General features: G+C 41.0%; 1 protein-coding gene across 1 annotated transcript; it reads right to left on the bottom strand.

Annotated features, from left to right (window-relative positions):
- Positions 1–12,557: 12,557 nt before the first annotated feature.
- Positions 12,558–14,276, bottom strand: LOC134188954 (uncharacterized). The gene has a single exon (XM_062657171.1). It carries the CDS (start codon positions 14,273–14,275, stop codon positions 12,998–13,000), a length of 1,278 nt encoding a protein of 425 aa, XP_062513155.1. The 5' UTR covers position 14,276; the 3' UTR covers positions 12,558–12,997.
- Positions 14,277–14,619: the final 343 nt, after the last annotated feature.

Genomic DNA, 14,619 nt, shown 5'->3' with positions numbered 1-14,619 from the left:
GTTCCTGCAGCTTCTCTAGACGTCAGGTAGTTGTCGTAATGGGGGAAATCATGCATGTTACAAATGTAGTTGTTTCGAAGTGCACAAACAAGCCAATGTTACAAGTCGGAGAGCCTCGACGCTAGGCCGGCTGGCCATCGCCTTAGGTGATGAAGTAACGGGTGTGATAATTGTTCTGTTTGTTGTTGGGAAACATATGTTACAAATGGAGAGCAAAACAAGCATCTCACAACCGATTTTCCAGCTCACAAGAATGTAAAAGTCTCGTTCTTTGTGCAGCTTTCTAGGCGTCTCGTTGCTTGTGCCGCTTCTCTAGCTAGACGTCTGGTTGTTGCTTAGTAGCAGCTACCAAAAAAGAAAGGCGGAGCCTCATGATAACATCACGTTCGTCTATTGGTCGGTAATAACACCAGATCTCGTCAATTGGTCGGAATAGCTTCATTTGCGTCTGCGCTAATCGAGTTAAATACGGTCGGTCGGTCATCGAACGATTACTATACCCTTAGCCTGGAATTCCGGGACTCGGGTAATAAGAAAAACTACGCAAGTTGAAGCAGAGTTCGGGTTGTGCGCAAACCAACTCGTCATCTTTCCTCAGGTCAAAGGCCCCAAACAGGTTCGTTTTATACAACAGAACTAGGTTTGAACATGCGAGCGATATCAGCGTGAACAGACGATGGTCACGTGGTAAGTATTAATTAGTTAGGTCACGTGATAGCTGCGAGTACATATGAAGTGCAGTTGGTACCTTTATCTTTGCTTGCGCATCCACTTTTGCTTCATAACAAACGAGCACATTTCTCAACGTCTTGTGAGTGTCTACTAGCATTTTGATGGTAGCAAGGCTTCGCGTTGACGGAATGTTTCTCACGTGACCATCGTATATGCACTCTGTTTCCACGCTATTTGCTGCTAATGTCTAGCGCTCTCATATCCAGCTTTGCAGACCAACCTTCCATCTTGATTGTGTAGCTATGCAATCAAGTTTGCGTGGGCCTAGCACTAAACGACGAAGTGTTCCTCTAGGATACCTAATCGGCTCCGTCTAACAGAAATTGAAATATTCTAAATGCAAATACAAACAAGACAGACCGACAGCGATTGTAAATACCACTTCTCCCTCTCCAGACAAGTGAGCAGCTGGTTGTTGTAACATTATACAAACGACAGTAACAACAGCTTATGATACACGCGTATACATGGAAGCCATCGAACTGATAAGAATGAGTAATGGTTATACAATTTATTATTTGATGCCGCTTTAAAACACTACTCTGTAACATGCAGGCGATGTTAATGCTCGGTTAATAGAAAACGTAACCCTTCAATGGCTTGTCGAAAACATGGAAGTCTTGTCGTTCACTTCTGGTGATTAAGTTATAACCTAACCAATTTTGTAATTAATAAAATACAAGAAAATGTAGATTTTGAATAATTGCGTCTTGATGTCTGTTTCCTAGTTCTGATCGGTGACTACACCATACGGTGGATTGTCGATCACAGATGTTTCTTCATACAGTAGACTCCTTTGCCCAGTATCGCGCTGTACTGTGCGTAACAGTATGTGACCGCAGGACAAGCGCTGTAATGTCGGTGGCCTTGGATACCCAGTCGTCAAGGTGCTCGCGCCACAAGATCTCGCCTACTCCTGTTATTCATGAAATAGGAAACCATTTTGCCTTCCTTTGTTTACCTGTTGTCGCGTATTTCTTATATGAAAATTTATCACTGACTTATTGATTCATCATTCGTGATAAGATGGACTGGTTTGTTGCGTGTATTCTCCGTTCGTTGTGCAGAAAGGACGTCAATCTGTAGGATGACTCAGTAGTGATCTAGTATAGATGCATGAGACACAATTGATCAGGCAATACACGAAGCGGTACTGCACAACGCATCTCTTGATCAATTTTATTGTTACAAAGTGATTACGGTCACAAGTCCGAGTCTGTATGGTCCCCACTGTGTTGGAGGACGGCAGCGACGTCGCCAGAATTTCATGGCTGGGAGCCAGGCTACCAGTTAACATCAAACTCAATTAATGTAGACTGACTACATAAAAATCGGCTATACATGGGATTGATTCGGACTGTTGCCTATTGCATGATGATGATGCTTTCACGTCTAGTCTACATGTGTAATCTACTGTAGTAACTATCACTGTGTAGGATGTCTCTGCTAGTGAGCGAGCACACGTCAACGCATTTTTCAGGAAACAGTTAGCCATTCATCCGGACGCGAAAAATCGTAACAATGGGCTAATCCAGTTACCCTCCTCGCAGGGTATCCATAAAATTTTCCAAAGGAAAGAGAAAAGTATGGATTTAGCTTATTCATATCTGTATACCAGAGCCCAAAGTACAAAAGCCCAATGTATACAAGAGCACATATAGGGCTCTACCAGAGCCAAGGATACGCATTGCAAGGCATAGACATTCCGATTTCTGACGAGGCACGTGAGGAAACACTCTTCCGAGAAGAGGCTCTGTGCTGAAGACGTGCTTTCTGAGAGGGAAACTTCAAAGAGGGTTGATGAGTGATGTCATCCATACCCCTGTCTAGCTGGAGTTTAACTGCATAGAATTGTCAAAAGTATACGGGCGACGCACGGACCTACTCACTTACCATGTTACAGAAATCTCTTACAAAACAATGCTTACCTACTTTCCAATGTTGGTGCACAAAAGAACCAGGATATCACCTCATACAATTTTTTCCAAGCATATCAACCCACCTTCCCGCAATCCTGTCAGACTAAGATCTTTTCCATGGACTAAACACACCACAGAATTGCAGTGAGCGCACCTTCTTCTGGATACGCCAGTGCAACTACACACAAGACCGTCAACCAAATTCGCACAGTCGACAAGGAAAGAGAGGACAATATACAGATACCAACGCAAGTACACCCATCAACGATACTTGCCCATATGACACGCGCGCGCGCGTACACACACGCACGCACGCACGCACACACACGCACACACACGCCGTTGTCCCATTTTAGTTTCAGCAGTTTTCCAGCAATCACGGTCACCTCCACTGAACTACGCGTTCAAACAAATCAACACCAAACTAAAAGGCCTTGGGCTCTCAACAAAAAGCTACAAAAAATCTCCTGAAATAACGGCTGTGGTAATAACTACATGATTCCCAGCCTTTCTACCAACTTGAGAGTCAGCTGCACACACGAAAAATGACACGCAACGAGTTGAATCCATCAAACCAGTAGCAACCACCACATGGCAACAACTTTTTTCTGCTCACTGCAGATGTCACCTCACAATCCTCTTTAATCACGGGCCCACACTGACTCCTACAAATTGACCTATAAATAGAGATGCCCATAATGGAACGTGGCGCAAGAAAACATTTCTTCAATTGAAGGACATCTAAAGAGCGTACAAAACAGCAGATAAGCAATGACCATCGTCGCTGTTACAAGGGCAAGAGAGGCTGTGGTTGATATTATCTTAAAAACACTGCCATCTATTCCAGCGGATATGTACACCAATATGGTACACATATAGGTCTTGTTTATACGACTCGTGTTATCAAACTACTCCCTGATGATCACATTTGCACACCTATTTCAGGGGTTCGACGTTTGGCGTGATATTCAATCTGTATGTAATCTCTCGTTTGGTTTTTATCAGTTCCTGATAGGAATAAGATACCTTGGACAATACTCATAAGCGCAAGTTCGTCCGACTGTTGCCAGTGTTGATCGAATCCACCAGCACATGATCGCTCTCAAAGAATATACAGTGAGCCGTCAGTGACGAACGAGAATGATTTCAGTTGTTCTTCTCTCAGTTCTGCGTGGGAATCATAGCCAATGCATATCCCGCTTATGCTGATTTGCCAAATGCCGGTACTCAACACCAGAAATCTTCCTCAAGAACATTGTGCAATCTTTCATCTACATTCCAGGTGTTCCACCATGGTAACTGTTCGGTTCAAGTCCCTCTAAGCGAATGCTGGGGTCGATCCCACAGCAAGACGCAAGCCTATAGATCAATGAAAGATGGCACAATCAACGTATACTTGAAATCAGATTGCCAATGTTGCCTCGCTCCAAAACATCGCACAATATCTGTGAGGAAGTAGGTCCACTGTCTCGACGACACATTGATTCTTCACGTCCAGGAACCACTATGGCGTGAGTGCATCATCTTCTTCTAGTCATAGACTCTTTATAGATTGAGAACAAGATATAAAGTTTGTTTTTAGCGTTAGAGTCAAATTGTAGAGTAAACATATGATAAATATGTTACTCAACTGACTGTGTGTAAGTAGCATGTCAATACAATAGCAGTATTGACACAACCTGTTGTGAAACTGAACCTCAACCTCGAGTTTTCCATGTCCACATAGATTTCGTACAACAGAAGCAATAATTATAAATGACTACAAAATACCTCTTACATATCTTGCTGCCACATTATGAGAAAGCTCATTAATCTCATTTGTAAATATGTAAATTATACAAAGTTCTTTAACAAATTAGTGCCTCGCATCAGTTTTTCATCACAACTACCACAACAGCGTGATTGCCCATCAATTATTATTAGTATCAATTATTATTAATCTATTTGTCGTGATTGTATAGCTAAGAGTTTCACAAACTGTCAGTCAACCTTGATAAGCATGGCCACAAGCTCCATCAGTGCATCTAATGTGATGAACACATGTTTGTAAACTCACTAGGCTATCCGCAGTTGTTGAACTGTTCGTAGTGCATGCAGCCGTGAATTAATAATTATAGGATTCTTTTAGTATGTTTGAACCATACTGAACAAATGGTGCGATTTGAAATGTCTGCAAAAGTCATAATTAGACAATAAGTTTTTCTTAAGTTTGTTTCAAGAATCAACAAATTATTAATTAATTAACTATCTCAGGTACATATAAACCAAGTTTCAGTAGCAAAATGAATAATCATGCTTGCCTCACCTCACCTCACTCCCAACTTGCCAGGAGTAACGCGCGCTAGTGATTTCAGTACAAAAAAGTGTACACTAGCAGTAGCTTAGTAGATGACCCGTTTTACCGTTTTTGGTAACGTGTACCGCTACGCTACGCGTGAAAATTTAGCAGCAACTCCCTAGACCCAAACACAAACACACGCTTTGTACGCAAACATATTGTCGTTGACGTTTCGTCAGTACACTAGACTGCTTACCTACATTCAGTAGTTCCAAAAGAATACGGCAAATCGCTTTAATCTCCTCTACGCATTGCTTTATTATCGTTCTAAGTCCCGTATCTTACGAAGTCCCGTAAACGGTACCTCAGGTCCCGTATTCGATACCATTGGTTCCCGTATGCGGTACCGTTTAGTTGGCAGTGTATTATCGATCACCCACAACAACCAAACTTTTCTCGAATCTGCTACAACTAATGGCGTAGTAATTATTGACGCTGTTTTGCAAATTTGCTCCGTTTTTACCCCTAAATCAACACAAAAATAAAAAATACAGATGATGCTATACTTGCGGATGTGAAGATCATCTACACATGGACTAGCCTGGTTACATCAACAGATCTAGTATTTTTAAGGCTACCGAGCATTTAGAAGACGTGGTTCATCCAGAGCAAATAGGAAATATTTCTGCAACACAAGTAAGCTTAATAACAGAGAATTTGGAAACAAGAACAGAAAACAGAAATGACTCCAATTAATCAATAAGTGGTCACACCTTGGCTTATGGCATAAAAAGTAACCAGTCGGTGTTAATCAGAAGATCACGAACGAAGGAAAGATTTTGACAGTTGTCTGCACTTGATATAACGTCCCAAAGCTAAAGCAGCATTTCAAGAGCCACAAAACAACAAGAAAGAGACAAACTTCAAAAGGCAACGAAAAACAGTAACAGAAACATTCAGATCCTCACAATTATTATCTGAAAGACAAAGTTGAGTTGAGTTAATTTTCTTTTTTTCTAATCCTGTTTTGTGAAATGAGCCTAAATCTTGGCACATCAAATGTAAAGAGGGACAAGTGATGCCAATAAGTGGAGAGCCTTATGCTGCTGGATGACCAAGCATAATATTGACATTTAGCTTTGCAGGGACATATGTTACTGTTGAATCTAGTCACTGGTGCAACACCACTGTTCAAATCATGACATTTACCACCCGTATGAAACGAATCACACTAGAGGAGTCTCAATCGTCGTTGATAAATCCTGTCAGACAAACTGGCAAGGTGCACTAGAGAAAGTCGATGTAAACTGGCGTTACGTTATACTAAACATTATTGGAGAATATGAAGTCTGCTTCGCAGCAATCTATGCTCTAGTATCGTACAATTAACGTGAGATATTTCTGACTGATTTGAATCAAGAGTTTAGGCAATATGACAATCACATTATATGGGGAGACTTTAACTGTGTAATAGACCCAAAGAAAGGCAAACTCTATTTATTACTCAGTCAACCTCGTACTTTTACAATAAATATTATGAAAAAGTGTATTGTCGACTCCAATGTTGAAGATATATATATATATATATATATATATATATATATATATATATATATATATATATATATATATATATATATATATATATACGAAAGAAACCCTGATATTCCAAGTTTTACATGGGTGCAACAACACAGTGGTGTGGCAGAAAGGATCGATATGTTTCTGGTTTCTAAAACATTAGTCATGATATATGTAACATTTCTGTTACTCCTGCTGCCTTCAGTGATCACAGCAGCATTATGATGTCCATACGAGGTTCGAATTCAAAGTTCAAAGCTACAAAGGGATGAGCATATTGAAAATTTAATACGTTATTTTGCAAGAGGAGCGCTTTTGTGTTTAAATTATTGCTCTGTGGGAACACTAGCGTCAGCAAAAATACTGGTTTGAATTAATTATGAAATGGTGGGATAGTGGAAAGTCTCAGATAACAGAATTATGTATAAAGTACGGCATTATCAGACACAAAAGACAACACACAGCATAGACGTAAGATTGAAATGTTTTTGTAAAAGGCAGACTTACGTGTACAGAATGGTGATCTGTCTACAATCAGAGATATGGAAAAGTACAAGTCTCTATTGACAAAACTAGACAGAGAAATAATCCGTGGACGTCATGTACGTTGTCGAACAGAATTGCTAGAACATGGGAAAACATCATGAAAAATTCTCCGTTTCGACTGAGAAACGTCAAGCCGTTAAACACCAATTATGTCAATTGGAAACCGACATTGAAAAGACAAAAACACAAAACCAACTTCTGTCAATAGTACGCAATTTTTACGGAGAACTGTATCAACAAGCGAAATTTGCTCTAATGCCAGACGACTTTCTCAGCAAGATAGATACTGTATTAAATCGCAACGCCCGAGTTTCATGTGAAGGTTCTCTGTCATTAGAGGAACTTACTATATCCGTGAGACAACTCAAGACAGGAAAAGCTCAGAGAATGGATGTACTGCCTGTTGAGTTTTATTGTGCATTTTGGGATTGCCTCAAAGGCGACCTTGTTCATATGGTTACTGAAGTCAACATCTTAAGATCTTGTCATCAAGTCAAAGAACGGCTGATATTAGATTACTTTACAACATTGGAGATCGCGAGAGCTTCTCAAACTGGAAGCCTATCAGTCTTTTGAATAAGGATAATAAAATTATTTCTAGAACTTTAGCCAACCGTCTCAACACACGTTCTACCGCGACTTATTCATTCCAATCAGACTTAATGAATTTTGAAGAAGGACTATTTCTGACAATTGTGCCATAATCAGGGACATCAGTCAGCACTTTGAAGCTACAGAAACTGTAGCAGCAGTTATTTCTCTGGATCAAACGAAGACATTTGATAGAGTTGACTTGCAATATTTATTAACCGTTCCGGAGAAGTTTGGTTTTGGTCCTAGTTCTATTGCGTGGATCGGGCTTCTAGACTACAATATCCTTCTCGTGTCATTTTAAATAATTTCCTGACCGCCAAGATACCGTTAACAAGAGGAGTACGCTAAGGTTGTCCATTATCACCACTGCAGTATGTGCTGAGTGCAGAACGGTTGGCTGAAGATATTCGTGCAAATGTAAGAATAGAAGAAATTCATGTGCCAGACACAACGCACTCAGTCAAAGTTTTAGCATATGCAGATGACACAATCTGCTTTGTTTCATATAACGACATATAACGACGGTTTTGCAGCTCTAAATAATGAGCTACAACTATATGAACTGGCAGCAAAGGAAGATTGAATCGTATGAAGTCAAAAGAATTATGGCTAGGACCATGGCAATCACGTCAAGATGCCCCGATACAAATAGACTGGACTTTAGAAAGAATAAGAATTTTGGGACTGACGTACACAAGAACCTATTTCAATACGGTGTCGACGAACTGGAAGGATATCCTACAAAGACTTCAAACAAAATTAGCAGTGTGAAAAAGAGAGAAATCTATCCATTTAAGGAAGAGCCAAAGAGCTGCAAAGATTTGTCCTGTCCAAGGTATATTACGCAGCACGTGTTTTACAATGCCACAACACCTAATAAAAATGTTTGAAAATGCAATCTGGTCATTTTTCTGGCAGGAGCGTCAACCTCTTGTAAAGCGTAGAGCGTGCATAGTATCAAGGGATTTTGGAGGACTAGATGTACCACACCTCCTCCCATCTAGGATAAATGCAATTCAATCCAGAGTCTGAAGAGGTTATTTACGCAAGTGTTTACACAGATTGGATGAACTATGCTTTCTACTGCTTCCGAAATATTGGGGGATTATACAGGGTAGAGATACCAGCTTTCGGTGCAGCACACTGGAAACCATCAGGTCGGCTTGTGGCAGTACTAACACTCTTTTACCGTCATCTGGTAAAGCTGTGGCAGAAATGTGGAGATATAAGAAAGCCAGTGAAACCAAGTTTCTATAAAGAAGCATGTGCAGAAGCACTGTGGGGAGACGCTCTTATTACAGATAAACATAATCGGCCGCTACACTATCCGTCACTGGCTAGGTCCTGATACATAATAGTACATGACTTTTACAGTAAACCGAGACCACCATCAAATAGGGTGTCTTATTCAGTATATTCAGCTTTAGACAGAGCCATTACTCAGCACTGGCGGACACTGCCAAAGCATCATGGTGTTTACAGAATAAATGGATGCGGGAACTACACTTATTTATAAATGGAGATAGTTATGCTTTAATACAAGATTTCTCAACGAATATAGCTTATGAACATTTTACAGCCTCGTTTACAGAAAGTCCCCTTTATTATGAGGGGTGGAATGCTGTTATGTCGATTTCGAAGATTCAATAGAAAGAATTCTGGTCAATCCATCAGTGCATTCAATGACATCATATCAAAAAGACTTATTCTGGAAAATGTTGCATAGGGTATTACCAACACAGCACAAATTTTATCTGTGGTCTCAGTGACGATGAGTTGTGTTTGGCCTGCAAAACGCAAAAAAGATACATTTGACCATGTTTTTAACGACTGCTGCAAATGGCAGAATACCATGCAAATTGCACAAAAATATCTTTGTCAACATGGAGTAAGAACGTTAAGAATTACCAACATTTTGAAAAGCTAAAGAGAAAAGATCTACATCAGTGTGCTGCTAACACCGTACTACACGAAGAGACAGACACCGCGACCTCAAGCAATAGCGGCAACATATATTTATCCGTTACGATTAGTGCAACGAAAATTGTAGTATACTAGTTTCAAAGCAATTCGTATTATTACGGAGTCTTATGAACTCTTTTAATAAAACAGAAAAGAAAATGTATGTCTTGCGGCTCCGAGGATGCCACGAGGTTTTAGTAGCTCTGCCAAACTTCCCGGTACAGAGTGAATTCTAAGTTATTTTGGAAAACTTCTTTTTGGCGACAGAAAGGTACATTTACCTATACGGCCGCGGGCTACGTAGATTGCAAGCCTACTGTCAGACGCACGCACATGATAAATCTTCCGGCAGTTGCTTAATTAAATATAGCAAAAACTTGGCAGATTACCTAGCTGAATGAAGAAGCTAAAAGAATGGTTGGTACTGACAGGCCTGATGGTGAATAATGTTGAATTGGAAGTTATGCTACTTCAAGATCCACCAGCTTTTGTTTCAGTCACAATGTCTTTCGAAATAGCAGGTAATGTCATTATCTCGAAAAGCAGAAAACGATCAAGTTGCAAAAACTACAAGGCGTACGTATTCCTTTGTACGACCTGTGGAAACGGGAGTGAGAGTATACAAATACTATTAAGTACAGAATCCAAGAGGATATTTCCCTGAGCGCATAATTTATGGGAGATACAATTTCCGTCTGCATGGTGCGATATGCTGGACAACAATCTCCAACACGTTATAGATGCAGAAGCACCACTCATATGATAAAGACTCTCAACAAAAAATGATAAGAACCCTAAAGACCAACGTAATGAGCATGATGACCACGATCTTGACAAAAACCATAATGTATAAATGCATCAAGAAAACACAGAAGTAGAGAATATAAAAGAACAGTAAAGTCAAACAGCAACAGAAATGGAACAATCAGAACAGAATCCTGAAAGTACGAAAGACACCATGGAACCTTTACAAGAGATGACATTCACAACAATGGAAACCATCAATCAGTGACAACCACAAACAGACAACCAAAGCCTGAGGGACAAATCGTAACAAACACGTTACACCATAAACAAACAGTGCACAATCCAATCCAAAAGAAAGCACAGCAGATCACAAGCAACAGTCTAAAGGCTGGTCTGAGATTGAAGTACTATACATGGAAGAAGAGGAAACGGAAAGAAGACTGAACATGACAATTGAAAAAAATCGTAAAACATCGCAATCACCTGACAGAAAACAGAATCACTATCCAGATCTAGAACACAATATAGATCACCGGTCATCAAGCAGAGAAGCAAACGTCGAAAGGGCGCACAAAGCGCCACTGAAAAAACTACATCATTTTCTCTTAGATGGCTTGGGTCTACATTTGTAACTTAACAGACAGCGTAAATCGATGATACACATTGAATGTATGTTGATGTATATTATGCCCAGATCTGTACCGTTAAGTTGCTGTTGACATCATCGCCTTATTGATCACAATTCGTAATACTAGTATGACATATACAAGAGTGTACGTACAGCAACGAAATTACACTATTGATTGTCCCGGCGGTTATCCAATTGAAACAAATACTACTAACATTACAATAATGCTAGCTACTACGTAGAACAAGTAGTTGAGAGTGTATAACATTAAGTGGAAGAGTCTAATCAAGCTAAGATTACTGTTGAAAACCTCACTAATTTCGGACACAAGAAGATACGCTCTTCAATACCTAATCTAGCTAGGTGCAGAAGGAAGGCTGCAGTATCATTATTAAACAATTGAATCGTGGCTGTGAAAAACTCCGATCTTGTAAACTCTGACTCACAAGATCTAGTTAGCAATGTGGGCTAAATTTTATCAACCACATGCAGTAAATTGAGCGGAAAGTTAGAAGTTTATAGAACATTTTCTGAACTAAGAAACATAATCTGAGAACATCTCACTTCTAGGCTATTTGACTCTGTGCATTCTATTGAATAGTATTAGTCTATGCACTTCAATACGGGCGTTTACAATTTTTCTCATATTCTCATATGCACATGCACGAGGATGAACGAACAAACGCACGCACGCACACACACACACACACACACACACACACACACACACACACACACACACACACACACACACACAAACACACACACGCACAGTCAAATGCTGCCACACTCACGCACACACCAGATGCACACTCACGCCCACGATTGATATTTATCACCATCTTGCCTCCTATCTCAGATCAGGGGCGCCGGAGCTGGCAGTTTGCAAAATGTGTGCTTCCGCCAGAGACTGTTTGCCCCAAACTTCCGGTTTAATGATATAGCTAATTAAATAATTAATATATTTCTTCCTATCAACAGCCCAGTTCATGCTTATGACGAAATTTAATAAGAGAAATAAGATCTTGGTCTTATCTTGTCACGTCTTGACTGTGTTGACCAGTCATGACAGATGTCACGACAATTCAAGCCTACGAGTCTAGCGAAGCACTGAGTAGCCACGCCCTTTAGCGTGCGTTAGACCGCACCAGTGTTCGTTTGCTTCCGGCTCCCCTGAGCCTCTGCATAAAACTAGCGACGCTAGTGGTTTGGTCCATCCACGTCACAATCTGGAGGCATGTAGTAGTGGCAATTAACGTGAAAGTACACAGGCTTTTGTCGTTCAGTAGTACTATCAAAGCTACTCGGTTATGTAGATAATCATGGGTTTGTTGTCGACCGCTTTGCGGCTCTTGTTAGCTGCATCATCACCCTAACTATTCATTGTACAATATTATCATATTTTAGATTGACGTATATTCGTGATTTTGCAAATCCGACTGAGGAGTCACGTGGCGTAAACAGATCAGCCGTGTAGATGCAACTCGAGATCTCTACGTTGGCACACGCGCTGTGCTGTACGCGTGACGCGTGCGCGACACGAGCATGTCCGTCTGCAGTGATGTAACCGGAGATGAAGAAATCTAGACGCCGCTATACCTGTGAGGTCGATGCAGCTCCTCTAATGGACTGTTGATCGAATCTTCTAGAGAGTCGTCTCGTCGGTGGTCTTTGAGACCCTTCACAGTAATGGCTTCCGCACCATTCCGCTTCTCTTCTCAAAACAAGAAACAAATTGATGAACCAGAGCCTGCTTACACAAGCGGCGCAAACAGATTGAATTCAAAGGTCATTTGCGTTGCTGGCATGCGCACACACTCTACATATGGTTATGGAAGCATTCGGATGTGAATCTGTGAGGTCTGAATTTGTTACATGATCACTGGTTGGTCTCAGTGTGTTTATGATTCATCAAACTAGACCTTGTTAGGTATTAGTATGTGCATGTGCCTGACACGTCGTAGTAAGTAGCTACAGACCACTAGCTCATGTCTAGAGTTTCACTGTTTATTAGTCCATTGCTTCATATAGTATAGTCAACAAACGATTGCTCAACGATTCGGCGTTCACGATCGGCTTGGCTTTCATCGCGAATTCGCGGAGAGAACGCGTAAGGTCGTCGATCAGCTCGTCTAGCAGCTGCAGAGTAGACGGCGCTTGGGCTGTTCTGGTTCCGTTCTCGTTATCCGACAGCGAGCCTCGGTCCGAACCGTCAATAGACGTCTGTAGATCTTCTGTTGCTCTCTCCAAGGTTTCAACCGATCGCCGGAGCTGTTGAATGATGGTCTCCAGCTTTCGTCTTTCATTGGCTGTCAAGTTGGAGAGAAAACTGCCGTATGCCGACTTTTCTAATGCATATACCCAGTTGCCTCTAAGATTGGTGGCGATAATCTGGTAGAGCTTTTTGGAGTGGGAAGAATGCCTGTTGAGCAGATACTTCATCTTGCGGAACCATCGGTTGACGACTTTGGTCACTTCCAGCTGGTTTCTAAAATTACTTAGCTTCGCATTGGTTTTTGCGATTCTGTGAGTGACACTGTTCAGATTTAGAGCTCCTTTCGATACATTACTCAACAGTTCTTCGTCTATTTTCCAATTGTTCTCCAACTCGAGCATTTGGAGTTTGAACCAATTGGTGACAGTTGTGAGTGCTTTGGGATCTCTGGTCTCTCCGTCTTCGTTGCTGAAGTTGCAAATTCCCATTTTTATCTTGTCGTAGGCCTCAATGTGATTGCTAAAGTTTAGACCAACTCTCTGAAGCCATCGATCAGCAGATCGAGTGTCCACATTTCTCAAACGCTGGACGACCTCTAGGAAAGCTTTGTGCCATGTTCGAAATTGGCTACTGATCGTCTGTAGCGGTTCTGACTCTTGATGACGCTCTACGCTATTTAGTATTTGTTTCAACTTCTGAACGGACGTTTGAACAGATTTTAAGACCATCTCTGGACTTTCCCAAATAGACCTAAAAGATTCGACCGATTTTACTCGACGCTTAGACTTCACTCTGGCGTTTTTGACAAGTAAGAGAAGACTCCTGACGTTTCTGGTAGTCAAGTTTGCTTTTTCGCACATTCCTCGACGACTCGACTTAGCACCAGTGCCCACATCTGATACACTTCTTGTGTGTTTGAGTACAGCGTAAAGAGGTTCCTCTCTTTCAAATCCTCTTTTGTAATTGCGTTTCTGTGATGAAACAGCTGACGCTCCAGAATAAAGAGTACAAACTACAACCAATAAAAGCAGAAAGATTTGCTGAATGACAGGCAGACGACAGACCAGCGTCATGATCTTGAGCTGACTAACAACTGTAAATTTTCGGCACGTCTAACCACTTTGATCGTCCTAAAAACAAACAATAAGACCCCAGGAAGGAGGAAGAGCTCAATTAATAAGTATTCTTAATATTCAATATTTCTGAATTGTAAATGTCAGGCTAAGCTTGCTAATAAATAATACACCACTAACTCCGCTGGGCACAGAGAAACCAGAAAGGTGTTTGTTGGTTCTTGGGAATCCGTATTGTGCTTTGTTGATAAACTGATGTTTGCTAGGTCAGTCCCTAGGAGCTTCAAATGCTCACCGTTGGCAAAACTTACAAACGGATAGCTCAATGCGAAGATGGTCAAAAC

The sequence above is a fragment of the Corticium candelabrum genome, chromosome 13, assembly GCF_963422355.1.
Source record: "Corticium candelabrum chromosome 13, ooCorCand1.1, whole genome shotgun sequence".
NCBI lineage: Eukaryota > Metazoa > Porifera > Homoscleromorpha > Homosclerophorida > Plakinidae > Corticium > Corticium candelabrum.
Note: the sequence above shows the minus strand (reverse complement) of the source record. Positions and strands in the feature narration are given on the sequence as shown.

Excerpts from the sequence above, each read along its gene's own strand:
- LOC134188954 (XM_062657171.1), bottom strand. The coding sequence starts at position 14,275 with ATGACGCTGGTCTGTCGTCTGCCTGTCATTCAGCAAATCTTTCTGCTT.